Source organism: Pseudophryne corroboree, chromosome 6 (genome assembly GCF_028390025.1).
Source record: "Pseudophryne corroboree isolate aPseCor3 chromosome 6, aPseCor3.hap2, whole genome shotgun sequence".
Classification (NCBI taxonomy): Eukaryota; Metazoa; Chordata; class Amphibia; order Anura; family Myobatrachidae; genus Pseudophryne; species Pseudophryne corroboree.
Genome location: NC_086449.1, coordinates 535,862,685 through 535,881,973, shown reverse-complemented (window position 1 = coordinate 535,881,973; position 19,289 = coordinate 535,862,685). Strand labels below are relative to the sequence as shown.

Sequence of the window (19,289 nt, the reverse complement as noted above, 5' to 3'; positions counted from 1 at the left end):
GGGAAAGTGTGCAAAATCGTTTTGACACTTGGGAGTAAATTTACTAAGATGAGAGTTCTATTTAAGATGGGATGCTGCCCATAGCAACCAATCAGATTCTACTTCTCATTTATCTAGCACCTTCTAGAAGATAATACCTGGAATCTGATTGGTTGCTATGGGCAACATCCCATCTTAAATAGAACTCCCATCTTAGTAAATTTACCCCTTGGTATTTTTTGTCTGGATTTTTCCAGGCTAATATAAATAGGTCATCTAACTCTGTAGAATCAGGGAAAGTGACATTAGGCTTGTTTTTGCAAAGAAAAACGATTGCTGTGATGCAGCGTCCTCTAGAGGGAGCTTTAACGCGTCCTGTATAGCCAGAACGATGGGTTCAATACCCTGAGCAGAAGCGGAATCCCCACTTTTTTTTTTAGCAGCCATAGGCTTTTTTATTTTATTTTTATAGTCTTACTATTTTTTGAGCGATCTTTCTAGAAAGCGTCTTATATGTACCTTGGAAAGAGTCGCTCCAACAACTCGCCACTGGGTCGAGACACCGCGTACAGTGCTCTTTCTGTGGGCATCTGTGTCGGATGTACTAGCAAGTCCAGCAGACGTTACCAGGCTGTGGACGGGACATGGGGAGAAGGTAAGGCATTGGTTCTGCTTAGAGGGGGAACACGGACACAGCCACACTGTTTTGGAAGTAGACTACTAAACAGTCGCTGATGCGGCTGTCACCTAGGGTGCACCAGCGCTACACGCCCTAGGGATCATAGGCTCCAGGGGTAGTATGAGACCGCGATCCCTAGGGTTGATGTCAGCAGTGGGGAGTCAGATGCTCCCTTGGTCGTCCCTCCCCCCGGTTCATGACCACTTTCTTCCGAGTTTCCGCTTCCGTATGAGACGCTGTGCATATAAAAGGACCCAGTCACAGCATAGGCGGCTGTGTGACTGGTACGTCAGTGTTCACTTGGGCGTCTGTGTTCACTTTAGGTTCATGGGCTGAGTGTGTACACTATTAGCATCTGGATCCACTCAGCGTTCGCTAATGTAATTGGTCGATCCTGGAAGCGGGGTAAAGTCTCCCTGTATCCCACTCTCCTGAGCCACGTGATACCGTCTCTATCTACCTTTGAGTACGAATAGTTGGTTAAGTGCCTGATGCATACAAGTCTGATAAATATTGCTGCTGTTCTTTCGCTGTGCGACTGAATACGTTTAAAATTCCTGTTTAAGGTAATGCAGTAATATGTTCTCCTACATACTTGAAATGTATTTTGTAGTTGACTATGTGCTCATATTGCTTATTATACTAAGGTACAGTATGACCTGTGACTGATTGCTAATGTGATTGTTGACTTTACTATAATTCTGTCAGTTTTCTGTGTATTCCGATCCTCAGTGCTAGTGCAAATCTGGGTAAGGGTCAGATTGTGTGTCACTTGAACAAAATTTAAAGTGGTTAGAGTCACAAATTGTGTAGTTAACACTGTAAAGGTGTGTGATTTATTTATCGTGTCTAAGAGCGGCAAGGGTGAGAAAAGTACACTCACAGCAGCACCAACACTCATGTCCTGTTTGTTTTGCAAAGCTGGGTTAACCTCTCAGGATCTGGTTCAGAATGGTTTGTCTGCAAATTGTTTTAGCTTTCACCAAAGTCTCTTGAAAAATCCAAGGCAGACACAGGTGCAAGTGGATCCCCATGGGCTACTTTTGCACAAACATTATCCAGTATAGCTGAGCGGATAATTCCAACTTCTGTACCAGGGATAGGTTACACTATTAACTCTTACATGCAACATTCCACCTGGGGTTTATTACATCCAGCAGGGGAAGCAGCCTCTTATCAAAAACAGGCTGAAAGGCCGGTGGTAAGTAAATCACATAGATATGAAACAACATCTTCACAGTATGCACATGTTTCAGGTGAGGATTCGTCAGAGGATGAGGATTCATCACACTCCGGTTCTGCATATGGAGGAGGAAGGCCTCAGCTCAGTTGACATACAGATAGAGCCTCCGTTATCTTGGCTGTTTCTCCGCCTAAACTGAGGTTTAGTTGCACCTAGGCGATAGCGTAGGTTGCTGAGTTTAATCACGGATAGGCACGTTTAGGCATGACTACATACTCAGCATGCAATACACATCTCCACCACTGGGTGGCTAATGCACTAATGAATGATCTACAGTACAAGCTCTGGCAAATGGTCAGTGACAACTGTAATGTTAATGTACACACAGACCAATGGTCAGTCACAGAGGGTCAATTAGAAAAAAAAATAGTTTATACAGACGCAAATGAATGTATTAAAACACTTGTCAATTGCCGTGTTACTGAATGCGTCCAAGTCCTGCAGACAAAGCAATAGAGTAAAAATGTATATAGTGCATGCAGATGCGACTAATGTGTGAAAGCAATAATGTAGTTTATTGACGTTAAAGTATGTACAGTATACAGTATGTTTTGTACAATATATGAGCGTCCAAGTCCCTTAACGGCATAAACAAACACCAATGGGAAGGAATCGCTGCTTACAGTACTTTTACACATGAGCTTGTGTATCTTCCATGAAGCAGCGTGGGCAAGCGGTGAGGTCTTCCGCCTCCCATGCTGAGTCCCGTGTTCGATTCCCAAAGTGCGAGTGTATTTATTTTCTGACACTCACTTTATTAATTTATTTTTTAATCTATTGTAATATACCTTCACATTCAATAGAAGTGTGCACACAGGTTTTACATAAATCAGGGCAAATTTGCAGGAGCAACTCATTCCACTATTTAAAATACAGCAGTAATGAAGACCCGTAGACATACCAATTAATATAAACTAGTGTGTTCTGACGCAACTAACTGTTCGAGTAACACAGTACTGTACATTGTTGGCGTTAGAGAATCTGTTTTGTGCTTTGAGAAGGGATCACTGCTACTGTAACATTTACACATCAAAGCGACTGCAGTTCTCTATATGATTTTCATATACAGTACAGTATTGTGTTGTACATTTATTGTAACCTGACCTCCCTACCTGTCTACTGTATGAACTGTGCAGGCTCCCATGGGGGAAGTGGGATGGGGGTAGGGGAAGGTGGTAGCTAAATACTGTGTTCTGAAATATGAGCGTCCAAGTCCCTTAACGGCATAAATAAACACCAATGGGAAGGAATCGCTGCTTGCAGTACTTTCACACATGAGCTTGTGTATCTTCCATGAAGCGGCGTGGGCAAGTGGTGAAGTCTTCTGCTTCCCATGCTGAGAGTCCCGGTTTCGATTCCCAAAGTGCTAGTATATATTTTTTTTTTCTGACACTCACTTTACTAATTTTTTTTTTTTAAATCTATTGTAATATACCTTCACATTCAAAAGAAGTGTGCGTACTTCTAGCCATTACAGCAAAGTACGTTACAAGCTGTTCGTGCTGTTTAGTACTCAAATGCAAAATACTGTACAGAGACGCTAAGCACAGTGATTTGGCATCCAGGACTTAGGGACAAGCTTTTATCCCTCCCCATTATACTTAGAAAGATAACACTTGCCGCTGTACGTTACAAGCTGTTCGTGATATTCAGTACTCAAATACAAAATACTGTACATAGATGCTAAGCATGGTGATTTGGCATCCAGGAACTTGGGGAGGAGCTTTTATCTCTCCCCATTATACTTATAAAGATAACACTTCCTGCTGTAGCCATTACAGCAGAGTACGTTACAAGCTGTTCATGCTACTTAGTACTCAAATGCAAAATACTGTACAGATATGCTAAGCACGGTGATTTGGCATCCAGAAACTTAGGGAAGAGCTTAAATCTCTCCCCATTATACTTAATACTACGGGATTTGGATGCTCACATATCGCTAACATCAATAGCCCATACTGTACCTATAACACGTTCGTTTGCATTGGTATATGCTGTACTATTTGCGTCTGTACTGTATATACTGTTATATACTGTATGACAAACTGTAGCATATTGTAGTGTAATGAGACGCACCAGTAAAGTAGTTCTTACAATGTAGTTCAGTGTGGTATTTTAATGGAGACCACATGCATGCGCAATGGTGATTTTAAAAAGCGACATCTGGTGGATGATCGCAGGTATTACACCCAAATGCTCTGTGTGCCTCCCTATGGCTCAGCAAGCCTCCTTTCACCCAGGCACGCTGCGTATGACTGATCGTGACTAAAGCCTCAGCCAGCAAAGATAACGGAGGCTCCATCTGTATCTGAGCTAATTAGTGCAATGAAAGCCATTCTCTCCTTAGAGGAGGCAGCAAAGCCTGTGTTAAAATCGAAGGCACCTGTGTTTAAACGTCCCAAAACAGTTAGGACGGAGTTTCCTAGGTCAGAACAGCTGACGGAAATTATGCAAGAGGCTTGGGTTACGCCCAGTAAGAAGTTTAGAATTCTAAAAAAATGGAATTCCCATTATCTACTTCCAGCTGGGGACTGTTTAAAAAGGGAGGTGGCTCCCAAAGTATATACGCATGTCATTCGATTGTTGCGAAAATCTACATTACCTCTGCCTTCAACATCCTTAAATGATGTCAGGGATAGGAGAATCGATGGTTTTCTAAAAACAATTTTTTCCTTGTCTGGGGCAATCATAAAACCAACCATGGTTTCAGCCTGGATGGTGAAAGCAGTGACACCCTGGGTTGATGCATTGGAGGAGGATCTTTCAATGGCATCTAGGGAGCAAAAATCCAGCAGTAGCAGCTCGCAGAACAGTTTGGCTACGTATATGGAAAGCTGATTCAGAATCTAAGAAGGTTCTGGAGTCTTTGCCTTTTACTGGAGATATTATTTTGGTAAAGAATTAAACAGTATTTTGGAGTCCGAAGTAGACTCCAAGAAAGTGAAGTTTCCTTCCACACACAAATTCAAGCCTAGATTTCCAGCTTTTTGGCCCTTTCGGTCTCAAAGAAAAGCAAAACGAAAGGGTGATGGTAAACAGTCCCAATACAAGAAGTCTGGTATTACTAGCATTGGGCTACCAAAGGACTGACTTCCAAATCAGAAGATAAGCCATCAGCTTGATGGTGCAGGCCTCCAACTGGGGGACCCCAGGGTGGGAGGCAGACTTCTTCAGTTTGCACAGATCTGGCAGCAGTCTACCACAGATGCCTGGGTGCAAGAAGTGGTATCTCACGGTTATGCGTTTGCTTTCATAAAAAAACCCTCCTCAAAGTTTTTTTTGTACCAGCCCATCTTCTGTGGAATCGAAGGCCAGGGCTTTGCAAAAGGCAGTTCAGATATTACTTCAGTCAGGAATAATCATCCCAGTTCCTCCTGCACAACGAGGACTGTGTTTTTACGCCAACCTGTTTCTAGTCCAGAAGCCAAATGGGTCGTTCCGGACCATAGTACATTTGGGTGCCTCGGTTTCATATGGAGACTTCATGTTCCATCATTTGGGGGGATTTTATGGTATCCCTGGATATCCAGAATGCTTACCTACATGTTCCTATAGCACTGTCCCATCAACGCTATCTCAGGTTTGCTATCCTCCTACAGCATTTTCAGTTCCAGACCCTTCCATTTGGACTGGCTACAGCCCCCAGAGTATTCACCAAGATTATGGTGGTACTGGCAGTTTATCTGCAGGGGATAAGAGTTTTTCCATACCTCGACGACCTACTGTATTAATCCTGGCACAATCTCAGGAATTGATTCTGTGTCATCTGCAACAGACAATAGAATTGTCTACAAAAACACAGTTGGCTCATAAATAGGGCAAAGTCGTCTCTGGTTCCATCACAACGGATTACTCACTTGGGGGCTGTGTTGGATTCGAGCCTTCAGAGAGTAACTTTACCTCTGAACAAAGTATCCAAAGTTCAGTCAAGGATTCGGAGCTGCTACACAGTCAAAAGGTATTCATTCATGCAGCAGTGCGTGTGATGGGATTGATGGTGTCAACATTCGACATGGTGGAGTATGCTCAGTTTCACTCGAGGCCTCCGCAACGTCTGATCCTGGCCAAGTGGAATGGTTTTCATCAGACAATAAAAACACAGACTATGGTCCTTCCTCTGGAAGTAAGGAGGTCATAAGCCTGGTGGTTACAGACATCCCATCTGGACAAAGGGAGACCCTTTTGGATATCAGATTGAGAAATTTTGATAACGGATGCCAGCCTTTAGGGCTGGGGAGCGGTGTCAGGAAGGAATTGTTTCCAGGGGCAGTGGACCAAGGAAGAAAGTTGACTGCCAATAAATATATTGGAACTTTGGGCCATATACATGGCACTAAATCGGGAAAAGGACATCCTTTAGGGGAAACCAGTTCAAATCCACTCGGACAATGCAACGGCAGTAGCATACCTCAACCATCAGGGAAGAACTCGCAGCCAAAAAGCAATGAAGGAGGTAAGTCGCAGGTTAAAGTGGGCAGAACTTCATCATCCAGCCTTGTCCGCAGTGTTCGTTCCGGGAGTCCTAAACTGGGAAGCGGATTTTCTCAGTCGACACGCCATTCATGCACACTAATGGGCTTTACACCCAGAGGTCTTCCAAACCCTGGTAAACAAGTGTGGGTTGCCGGAGATAGATCTCATGGCGTCCCATCAGAACAACAAAGTTCCTGCATACGGGTCAAGAACAAAAGGATCCCAAAGCGATCTTTGTGGATCCCATGTCAGTGAGATGTGACTTTCATCTGGCCTATGTGTTTCCACCAATCGCCCTATTACCAAGGGTGATGTGAAAGGCAAAACAAGGAAAAGGTGCCGTGATACTAATAGCTCCGGCTTGACCCAGAAGACATTGGTACACAGATTTGCAGATGATGTCAATGGATCCTCCATTCCTACTCCCTCAACGTCCAGATCTACTGTCTCAGGGTCCTTGTTATTACAAGCACCTGGATCGGCTGTCTTTGACTGCGTGGCTCCTGAAGGCAAGAGGATTCTCACAACAGGTAATTCAAACTATGCTCAGAGCAAGGAAACCTTCCTCAGCTCGAATTTATCACCGAATATGGGAAGCCTTTATTCAATGGGGCAGTGATCCAGAGTCTTAGTATTCCTTCAAGCAGGAATGGATAAAGGTTTACGTGTGGCTTTCTTGAGAGTGCAAGTGTCAGCATTGACTGTATGGTTCCAAAAGAAAATTGCTAACCTACATGAGTGCACACTTTTTTCCAGGGAATGCTGCACATTCAACCTCCTTGTGTTCCTCTTACAGTGCCTTGGGACTTAAGGTTAGTCCTGAAGGCCCTTCAGGTTGCCCCATTTGAACCACTTAAAAGAGTGGATCTTAAATGGTTGACAGCTAAAGTTCTTTCTACTGGCCATTGCTTCAGCTAGAAGAGTTTCAGATCTAGGGGCATTGTTATGTCGTTCTCCATTTCTGATTTTTTTATCCAGACCGGTTCTCAGAACCAGATCTGGGTATCTTTCTAAGGTCGTGTCTAAAGCCCTTTTTACACCACCTGAAATATCCCGGGATTTTGCATGGGAGCGCGCAAAATCCCGGGACTGCAGGCGGTGTAAAAGGGTCCTTCTCCTAAACCCCGGGTCCACTTTCCCGGGAATCCAACACGGCAAATACGCAGGGTTGGACATGGGAAAGACCCGGTAAGGAGGCGGTGTAAATGGGTAAGCCGGGTCAGCCGACCCGGCACCCATTTACAGCATGGCAAACCTCCCGTACCGCAGTGTCTGGTGGGCGGTCGGGAGGCTGGGGGTCACGGAGCACGCTGTCTATGCAGACAGCGTGCGCCGTGCTGGTTGCCATGCTGCGGCTGGAGACATGGCACATGCTGTCTATGCAGACAGCAGCGCCATGTCTGGTGCCTGGAAGCGCCGGAGGCTGGAGGCAGCACAGCAGCTTCCAGATTGCTGTGCTTGCCCCCGGCGAGACGCTTCGGAGTCCCGATCTGCAGTGTGGGCCGGCGCTTGGAGATGACATCATCTCTAAGTGCCGGCCCACAAGACACTGCACCTGGGTGCAGTGTAAAAGGTGCCGATCCGGGAATGGGGGGGGGAGTACCGTGTTCCAAATCCTGGGTCAGACCTGGGATTTTGGTGAAAAAAAGGGATATAAATTCCACCTTAACAAAGAAATTGTACCCGGCCTTCCAGGGGTCGGCTCTTTCTGCGGGAGATACATTGTTGGACGTAGTCCGTGCTATAAGGATCTACGTGGATCGTACCAGTGCCATCAGAAAGACATACACTCTTTGTTCTCTAAGGATTTCACAAGAGGATGGCCTGCTGATAAGCAGACACTGGCGAGGTGGCTTCGGATGACAATTTCAGAAGCATAGTCTCAAGCTGATCTCCCTGTTCCAGCTAATGTCTCTGCTCACTCTACTCGTAAGGTAGGTCCACCATGGGCAGCACAACGTGGTGCTTAAGCAGAACAGATATGTAAGGCAGCCACATGGTCTTCCATTAACACATTCATTAGACATTATACCTTTGATACCTTTGCCTCTCAGGACGCTGAATTCGGGCGAAGGATTCTCCCATCCAATCAGGAGCGTCCCCACCACTAAATTGTTTTGAGACATCCCAATGTTATCCTGTGGATAAGCTGTGGACCCTGCCGCAGAAATATTCGTTATGGTAAGAACTTACCGTTGATAACATTATTTCTCCTAAGTTCACAGGATCCACAGGGATCCCACCCTGACACACCTGATTTGAAGATCTTTTCACTCACTAACCTCTTCCTTCTTGTATGGAAGGGTGTGCATGTGTGTTCTTCTTGCCTGATTAGGGCTTTCTATGATGCTCCTACCTTGAGCTTTGGAAAAACAACGGATTTGCCTGAGCCAGGGATATATGAACGGGCCCGTTGCATGCTGGGAGGCCGAAAGTTTTGACCGTTTGGTGTAAATCTGCTGTCGTGTCATCATATCCCAATGTTATCCTGTGGATTTAGGAGAAATACTGTTATCAATGGTAAGTTCTTACCATAACAAATATATATGGCAGCTGAGTCTGCCTCCTGTTGCTGACTCTTGTTAATGTTATTCCCTGTATTGTATTCTTTTTAATGTATCCCATTTATTTGTTGTGCCTCACAATTGTTAGTTTGTAATTTTTTTGTTTTAGTCATTATGACATGATAGCTGAAAATTCCTGAATTTAAGACTGATGGGCAACAGGTGGCCCTACAAACTTTCACTTGTGCGTCATAGTTTATAATGCCCGCTGACATGTTATTACAGATACTGTAGGTGTTTTTTTTTTTTATAATGAAATTTACCGTTTCGAGGTAATACTGAGATTAAGGGTAATAAACTGCTCATTTGAACATTAGAGACACTGAAGTGTATCAGGTTGCTTATCATGGATTTAAGTGATTGAATAGGGCCTCGACCAGAGTGGTCAGTTGTTTTAAATATTGAATGGGACTAGCGCACCGACCCAACTGTAATAGCCTCTGATTTGCTGATCCCAGCCCAAAACTAACTGCCATTTTAAATGTAGAGGTTATGTTACCAGAATCACTCCAGGACCGGCAAGTCGGAGCTTATTACAATTTGGCCATAGTGTCTAATACCCTTTGAAGAAATTGCTGACACAGTATGCAGAGAAGTGTGTAAAGCTTACTACACACATAGGAGGTACAGACTTAAATGCACAAGTGATAACCCATGTACAGGAGTAAAGGTAAACTTTACAGATCAGTAGATATCTTGGATTAACAGAACGTATAAGAATTTAGCAGCGTGTATATATGTTCTCTGGTAACAGACACTTGTACTAGGTAGGGTTCATAGTCCTTCATTTTTATTTTATTATAATATTTATATATATATTTAAAAAAAAATTGTGTGTAGGGGGGGGGGGGGGGGGGGTTCCGGGGGAGTTTGCCAGATAAAGACTTTGTTTAATCCTTGAAGTAATATTTGCAACCCATTCCTATTGAACAATTTTGTTTGATCATGGTGTTTTATTTAACATAGGCGACTGGTCACTAATTTCTATACTTATACAATTTTGTTGTGCATTTATACATCCTCTCGCTGAACATTCTGTTCAGTTTACATTTTTTCTGTAGAAATTGTGGCTCTCAATGTGGCGGTCTGCTAAGATCACTACTTCAGTAGCCATATTGTATACACATTCAGCAATTTTATTCCGTTCCATTGTTTTAATCTCAGATTTATGAGGGATCATTTAAATTGGTTATTACTGATCAATATATCCGAAGATTTGGTATTTCACTTTTAGTACTGTTTTCCTGTACTCTATTTTTTGTCTTTAAAATGAAGAACATTAATGTTATTGTTATTATCCTTTATTTATATGGTGCCACAAGGGATCCGCAGCGCCCATTACACAGTACATAATCAAATGAGCAAACAAGAAAACAGAACTTACAGTTCAAGACAATATAGGACAGCATGGAAAACCAGGGGTTAGGTGCCATCAAAGGGAGTATGGAGTATAAGATTGCAATAACCCGTATACACTGCACAAATAACCCGGTATCGACCCGGTATTTTGCTGTCTCAACACGGGTCAATGTGCAGTGTGAACTGGTTATTGATGAATTCCCGGGTTGCCTGACCCGGTAATTCAACCCGGGAATAAAGAAGGGTTATTCCCGGGTCAGGCGCCCGTTCACAGCATAGGGAGAGGCGGTGCGGAGATGATCCCATCTCCAGCACCGCTCCCGATGGCAACCCGATCCGGCATATTGCCGAGTCGGGAAGCTAGTCTGAAAAGGTCCAATGCCGGGTCACACCCGGGAAGGACCCATTTCCAATTCCCAGGTGTGATCCGGCACTTGCAATCTGAACGGGGTATAAGTAAGAAAAGGCACACGAGGAAAGCAGGCCCTTCCCTTGCGAGCTTACAATGTGAAAGATTTTGTTGTTTATTCACTAAAGGCCCATATAGCATTTCTTAATGGTATGGTTGGTTTACTTTTAGGGATCCGGTTCTCACTTTTAGGAACAACAAGTTGATGGCCCTACAATTATCAGGGTTCCTACAATTATTAGGGATACAATTATTGGCAACTTTTAAGTGTGCACCTGATTGTGCTTATTACAGTATTTGCTCCTGTCAGGGCATTTAACGCTAGATTTAATAGCACAGACTTTTACGTCAGACACACAAAATAGGAATTTAAAACCTACTGGTAATTCCTTTTCTCGTAGTCCGTGGTGGATACTGGGGAACTGTACTTTAGTACCATGGGGTATAGATCGGTTCCACCGTAGCCTGGCACTTTAAAAACCTTTAGTATGTGTGTGATGGCTCCTCCCCTCTATGCCCCTCCTACCAGACTCAGTCTAGGAAACTGTGCCCAAGGAGACGGACATACCACAAGAGAAGAAAACAGGTACAACAGCGGTGAGGCACTAAGCCAACACACAACCATAACCGAAAGGAGGGTGCTAACCAGAACAGAGGATAGCAACACCAACCTAACCAGGATAGCATCCAGCAAGAGGATGTAAAGATGTATGGATACCTTGCGAGGACAGAGCACTGAGCGGACCATAGCCTGGATAGCAAAGGCCTTGTCCATCAGAAGAAACACCTTTTGAGACACTGTATCCAGTACCATTCCCAGGAACTGAAGACATTGGGTCAGTTCCAGGTGAGATTTCTGAGAATTTAGTATCCACCCATGATCGATAAGCAGGCGAGTCGTCAGATCGATGCTGTGCAGTAGACGCTCCCTGGACATAGCCTTTATCAGGAGATCGCCCAAGTAGGGGACAATGTTGACTCCCATCATGCGCAGTTGCAGCATCATCTCCGCCATGACTTTGGCGAAGACCCTCGGAGCTGGCGACAGGCCAAAGGGCAAGGCCTGAAACTGGAAATGGTCATCCAAGATGGCAAACCTGATGTAAGCCTGATGAGGGGGACACATGGGAATGTGTAGGTAAGCATCCTTGACATCCAGAGATACAAGGAATTCCCCCTCCTCCAGACCAGACACCACTGCCCGCAGAGATTCCATCTTGAATTTGAACACCCGCAGATACAGGTTTAAAGACTTCAGGTTTAAGATGGGTCGCACCGAACTGTCTGGTTTTGGAACGGCAAATAGACTGGAGTAAAAACCCCTGTGTGTAATGGAGGAGATACCGGAACCACCACCCCTGTCTGCAACAGTTTTTGAATAGCCTATTGCAAAGTAACTTTTGCAGCGGGCAAAACTGGTAAGCCCGATTTGAAAAATCTGTGACGAGGAAGTATTTGATATTCCAGCCGGTATCCCTGGGAAATTAAGTCCCTCACCTAAGGATCCCGGCACGTGTGAGCACCCACCTGAAAGTCGCCTTGCTGCTGGGGCCAAACGTCACGCGGAAGGCTTAGCTGCAGGGGGTCCAGTGGTCTGGTCCAGGGATGCAGCAGTTGCAGGTTTACAGGACTTACCACGAGATTCTCTCGGAGTGGTAGAGACTCCCCGGCCCCTGCCTTTGAACCTTGCCACATGAAAGGACTGCAAGGAGGGTCCTGTGAAAGAACGTCTAGCAGGTAGCGCAGCCGACAGCAGAATTGTAGACTTACCCGCCGTTGCCTGGAAGATCCATTTATTGAATTCGTCCCCAAACAAGGCACCACCTGTAAAGTGAAAATGTTCTATACCCTTCTTGGAATCAGCGTCCGCTGACCATTGACGTAACCACAGATCTCTGCGTTCCAAAACTGCCGTAGCAGTAGTGTGGCCATTTATCTTACACAATTCCTTTATAGCCTCGCTCAGAAAATTTGCAGCATCCTGTATTTGTTGCAGCAGAGTAATGACCTCCTCCTGGGGCAGAGTGTCCAATCCATTAATAATATTATCGGACCACTTGACTATTGCCCTGGAAATCCACCCACAAACTATTGTTGGGCGCTGTGCTACGTATGCTGCTGTATATATTGCCTTGAGAGTGGTCTCAATTTTACGGTCAGCAGGGTCTTTAACGGATATAGCCCCTGGAACCGGCAGTACCAATTTCTTAGACAGTCTGGAGACAGACATATCAACTGACAGGGGGTTTTCCCATACCTTTCTGTCCTCAGCTGGGAGGGGAAAAGTAAATAAAAACCTCTGATGAATTTTAAATTCCTTTTCAGGGTTTACCCATGCCTCCCTGACCAGGGAGTTTAATTCCTTAGACAGAGGAAAAGTGGCTGAGGTCTTGGGTCTAACATTAAAGTACAACTCCTCATCTGGTTCTGCTTCCTGATCTGGTATGTGAAGAATCTCTCTTACAGCATAAATGAGGGCCTCCACCCTGGGACAGAGAGCTGTCCTCATCCATATTATCATCATCCACATCAGGCTGATCAGAATCAGACTGGAGCACCTGTGGCAGTGAGCGTTTATGTTAAACCAACAGAGGGGGTTGAGAAGCCTTTCTGGTATCTGCTGCTTTAGCCATACAATCAATAGACTGTTTCAACACCTATCTCTCCTTTTTAGCTGCACCTAATTCTGAATTTACATTATGAATCATGCTTTTTAAATTATCTAGCCAGTCAGGTGCCTGTGAACTGTGTCCCTGTGGAGATAAGGACCACTGTTCACAAATGAGGGACCCCTCTGAAGAAGGGGTAGAGTTACAAGCATCACACATAATCATGTCAACAGACATATTTACACAACTGTAAAACAGCGCAGCTCACTGAAAAACACCTCCACACAGACCCTAGAGAGCCCCTGGAGTGACACAGAGAAACGGAGACCAACACACAAAACACAGCAGCGCAGTGTGTGAACATATGTGCATAACCTTATACACGTACAGTGGCGCTACTGCTGGTGTGCTTCCCTCCTGCTATGACCCCCTGGTACCAGTACAGAGTCTGCAACAGTGTGGGTCCGTAGAGGAGCAGCGTGCATGCAGTCTTGATGATCCACAGCAGCAGGAAATGGCACCTTCCTGCCTCTGGAAGCCCCACCCCTTGTAATGGCGCGCAGTCCCATTAATGTTTATACTGGTTGATTTGAACATAAAACAGTACACATAAAGCCTAATTGACAGTGAGCACTGTGGAGCAGAAACCCGCTGAGCCAGTGTAATCCGCGGCGGGCACCGCAGCTCGGGCCCCGTGACAGACGCGTGACATGCCGCAAAAACGGCATCGGGGACCCGCTAACTGGGACCCAGTGTTACCACTCACCGCACCTGATGATCTTATGCATTTGTTAGAGGGTGGCGGCTAGCTGCTGGTGTGGGCACATACACTAACGGTGTGTGAACAGCACCTCAGGAGCTCAGTGTCATGTCAGCTGAGATTACGAACCATTAACCCTCAGGAGGTTGGTTCAGTTTCCCCTCTAAGTCCCATGAAGCAGGTAGACTGGTTGCCAACCAGTACTACCTGAAAATAAATAACTAAAATAAAAAATAAAGGAAACTCTCTGGAGCTCCAGATAAATGCACCCGGCTCCTTGGGCACATTTTTCTAAACTGAGTCTGGTAGGAGGGGCATAGAGGGGAGGAACCAGCACACACATACATATACTAAAGGTTTTTTAAGTGCCAGGCTCCAGTGGACCTGATCTATACCCCATGGTACTATAGTAGTTCCCCAGTATCCACTAGGACGTTCGAGAAAACAGTGTTGCTATTGGCTGTCATGTAAGCTACTGTAGGTCAGAGAAATTCATACATTTGTCATGACATTCACCACCAACTGCTTTTAAGATCTGTGGCAGAATATCATCTCAAGCAAGAGATTTGTTTTGTCAGTATTGTCTTCAGTATTATAGAAACAGGGAGAAAGTGGCAGACAATGGGGGTTTGGGATGGAATACCGGCGGAATACCAACACAGGGAGCGAATAGTCCTGGCGCCGCTGCCAGTATTCTTAGCGGTCGGGATCATGGTGTTGGTATCATGAATGCCAGGATGTTGACTACATCCCGACAATGGATATGGTTGGATGCTTTAAAAGCTACATTGTGGCATTTGCACCAGCTTCTGCGCCACCAGTTGGTTGATAGGGCAGACAATCCAAAAAGCCTATAATTCAAGTGGCAAGCAAACCCCGCAGTCTCCAGGGTGTGGAGCCTTCTCTTGGGCCCGAGTCAAATAGTTATCAGAGGAAATGTGCTCGGCAGCAGTTGGTTGTCAGGTGTACACGATCTGCTGCGTGTTAAGGTGAATGAATTGGTAGCTTGGACGAATGTCCTATTGTCTGTAGAGGTCATTTTCCACTGTGCTCAGCTGGGCACCTTTTATAGGTTGCAGTGGAAAATAAGCAATGCTGAAGGTTTCACAATGCCATCGTTCCAACGGCACTTCACGGCCAAGATTAAATTGCCCCATAAAAATTAAATGTATTCTAAATCACGGAGCGGTTTTGAACTTTTTTTTTTTGTGGAAGTCCATTTCTGCAGTGGGACATTGCTTTGGTATTATCCAGTGTTAAGGGTTGACATGTGGTGGGCAGGAAAATTGTTGTAATTTCCATATTTTAAAAAAATACTAGCTACTCCTGTCATCCACTCAAACACCCCACACCCACCACCATTCCTCCCCTTGTAAGTAATCAGGTGATAATACCACAGATATAGGGGGACATTTACTAAGCAGTGAAAAGAGTGGAGAAGTGAGCCAGTGGAGAAGTTGCCCATGGCAAACAATCAGCTGCTCTGTATAATTTGAAAGTATGCAAATTATAAATGTTACTTCAATGCTGATTGGTTGCCATGGGCAACTCTTCACTGTTTAGTACATAACCCCCTTAATGAGAGATTATGTTTGATGAGGGAGGATTCTTCTATCTTATTTGGAAAAATTGGAGCAATAACCTGTGGCAAAGTCTGACATGAGGAATGGCCAGGAAATTAAAATTAATGTTCAATAAGTTTTCTTTTTTATTTTGTAAAAAGGGTTTTGAAAAGGTTGTCTAATAGTTTCCTGCTTCTTGTATCCCTCCGAATAGTGCATAGTATGAGGCATGCTTTCCTGATCCAGCATGAGAATCGCTATCAGCAGTGCATTGCTGCCTTCATTCTACAAGCAAGTACTGAATCTGCTAAGGTTTGTTGTTATCTTACATGCTGTGCAGACACTTGTTAAATATGTGACAAATCATTTTTCTATAATGAAAAATCCAGTTGCCTTATTTCCTGAAGAGTGAAGAAGTGGTATCCGGATGATAGACAGTATCTAGTAAGACGGTCAATAGATAGACACCATCAGCAGGATGTACTGCCGCCCGAGTCCGGTGGCTGTGCGGGATGCCGGACGATCTCAGACTTCTTTTTAAAGGAACAATCATTTACAAGTCATGATTTTGACTTGTGATTGCCACTTTAAAAAAAGTCAGAGTTTGTCCGCTGGTCTCGGTTGCCATTACATCCCGCCCCATATGTTGGTCATATGGTCGACATAAGGTAGACACAGGTTTTTTTTTTTAAATTTGACATGTTTTGGGACTTTTTCATACCTTCTCATAGAGTTGGTTATAAACCTTGTGGCGAGTGCACCGAGCCCAAAGCGCGGCGAGCGAAGCAAAAAAAAATATGGTCTCTACCATTTTTGATGTATTATACCACATCCTTGAGAAGTCAGGGTGATGGCTGGACCTAAAATGGCAATGTCATCTCTGCATTATTGGCGAAACAGAAAGCAACTTGACTTGTATATTAACACATTCTTCCATACTTATCCCATCAACCCTTGATCATACCTACAGTACCTGCATACATTCTTGAAATAAATAGGAGATAACCAAGTGTAGAAGTAGACACTGACAGCCCTTGAGATTCTGTTTTACTTATGGATGATTGTCTGCAGCTTCCTGACAAGCTTTGTCATTAGCTACGTGGTCTTGCCAACATGTCACATTGTCCTCCATTTAATAGATACCAAGGGATTGGAATTCTGTTTATTGGGTATATTGTTTTCTGTGGTATAAACTCAATAGTTTCTCAAGACAGTAGCACCCATCTAAAGTGACAGGGAGCTATTCAATTGTTTCTGGGCACTCATCACTTATCGTGGAAATCTGTCTAAAGTAGTGTTTTTGGGCACTGTAACTGCACTAGTTTGCATGGGAAAAGTCGCTTTACGTATCTAATCCTGGTTAATTGGTGTGGAGAATGCGACATTCACACCCAGCACCAGTTGGGCGACCAAACAATGGCTTTCAGTCACTTTATACCGGAGTGAGAAATAATTGAATTTTCCCTGTGACTAATCTGAAAAACCTGCCAACTTAAAAATGTAATGTAGTTTGTATTTATGTTCTTTGTATGTATATTTTACAGAAAATGTGGCTCTCACAAATAGAAACTGCCATATCCTGTTACATGGAGGCTCATGAAACAAACAGAACATCGATATTTTGCCACCCTGCAGAGTCAGCAGAAATTTAGCAGTATTTTGTATATAAAATCTCTACATTTAATTTAACCATTTTGCATTTCTGTAATGTCTATGACTTTTTTATCTACAATATTTGTAACATGGACTTTGAAATTAGACCACTAATTTCTAATGCAATGTTTGTCATTTATTATTTGTAAGTTACAAGAATAATTTGCTAATGTTTTTTGTATGTAGACTTTTCCTGTGATTTTATTACTGTCCATGAGAAACAATGTTTGCACTTATTTAACACAGCAGTACGCCATCAGACTTTTTAATAAACAAACAGATCAGTTTTGTGAATTAGTACTGTGAATGATGAAAAAGGGCATAACCTGGAACCAGATAAGTGTTATTAGTATTACTACTATAATTCATTAGTTCCTTATAATCACCCCTTGGTCTGTAGAGTGATAATTGTTCAGCCAATGTGGGTTAATACATATAAACGTAAATATGGATCTCGCACATTATAGACATTGGCCCTCATTCCGAGTTGTTCGCTCGCTAGCTGCTTTTAGCAGCATTGCAAACGCTAGGCTGCCGCCCTCTTGGAGTGTATCTTAGCTTAGCAAAATAGCGAATGAAAGATTAGCAGAACTGCTACTAAATAATTTGCTGCAGTTTCTGAGTAGCTCCAGACCTACTCCTAGAGCGCAATCACCTCAGTCCATTTAGTTCCTGGTTTGACGTCACAAACACGCCCTGCGTTCGGCCAGCCACTCCCCCGTTTCTCCAGCCACTCCTGCGTTTTTACCTGGCACGCCTGCATTTTTTAGCACACTCCCTGAAAACGGCCAGTTTCTGCCCAGAAACACCCACTTCCTGTCAATCACACTACGATCACTCGAGCGATGATAAAACGTTGTTCGAGCGTGTAAATCTACAAAGTTTTGTGTGAAAGTACTTGGCGCATGCGCGCTGCGTACCATGCGCATTTTTCCCATTTTTTTACTTAATCGCTGCATTGCGAAAATCGGCAGCGAGCGATTAACTCGGAATGACCACCATTGTTTTCTACTTTGTACCTAGTACACTCTTGTTTGGGGTTTATTTTAGAGATGAGCGGGTTCGGTTCTCAGAGAAGCGAACCCTACCGAACTTCACTACCCGAGCCCGGATCTGAGTCCGGCTCGGGTTTTCCTGCCCAACTCAGAAACTGGTAAATGGTCTGAGGAGAAACGTAAACTTGCCAATATGCCATTTACGACACAGAGTGGCAAGGAACGGCTAAGGCCCTGGCCTATGTTCATGACGAGTGGTTCAGCTTCACATGACGATGGAAGCCCTCATCCTCCCGCTAGAAAAATGATGAGTTAAGCTGGAAAAAGCACAGCAAATAACTGTGCATTCTAAGATAGTATCACAAATCCCAAGGAGAGTCCAAGTGTGTCGGCGGTTGCGATGCCTGGCCTTCCCAACACTGGACGGGAAGAGGTGGCTCCTTCCATTTGCACGCCCTCTTCAAGTGCTGGAAGGAGCACCCACAGTCCAGTTTCTGATATTCAAATTGAAGATGTTACTGTTGAAGTACACCAGGATGAGGATATGGGTGTTGCTGGCGTTGAGGAGGAAGTTGACGATGAGAATTCTGATGGTGATGTGGTTTGTTTAAATCAGGCATCGGGGGAGACACCTGTTGTCCGTGGGATGAAAAAGCCCATTGTGATGCCTCGGCAAAATACTAAAAAAAGCCACCTCTTCGGTGTGGAATTATTTCTCCACAAATCCGGACAACAGGTGTGTTGCCTCTGTCAATCTGTAATAAGTATGGGTAAGGACGTTAACCACCTAGGAACATCCTCCCTTATACGTCACCTGCTGCGCATGCATCAGAAGCCAGTGTCAAGTTGTGAAACTTTGGGTAAGAGTGTAAGCAGTCCACTGACACCTGAATCCCTTCTTCCTCTTGTACCCAAGCTCCTGCAAGCCCCACCACCAACTCCCTCAACGTCACTCCCTCCTCAGTCAGGAACATCAGTAGTCCTGCAGGCCATGTCACTGGCAA

At 44.4% G+C, this 19,289-nt stretch overlaps 1 protein-coding gene across 3 annotated transcripts in view; it reads left to right on the top strand.

Annotated features, from left to right (window-relative positions):
• PLEKHG7 (pleckstrin homology and RhoGEF domain containing G7) overlaps positions 1 to 17,389 on the top strand; it is a 355,229-nt gene extending 337,840 nt beyond the window's left edge. For 2 of the 3 annotated variants that reach the window (XM_063927631.1, XM_063927630.1), the window contains 2 exons: positions 15,852 to 15,949; positions 17,182 to 17,389. In XM_063927631.1, the coding sequence (XP_063783701.1) occupies positions 15,852 to 15,949; positions 17,182 to 17,289 (206 nt within the window). In that variant the 3' untranslated portion in view covers positions 17,290 to 17,389. Of the gene's footprint in view, positions 1 to 15,851; positions 15,950 to 17,181 lie in introns of those variants that run through there. The other variant, XM_063927632.1, reaches the window with a different exon arrangement.
• Positions 17,390 to 19,289: the final 1,900 nt, after the last annotated feature.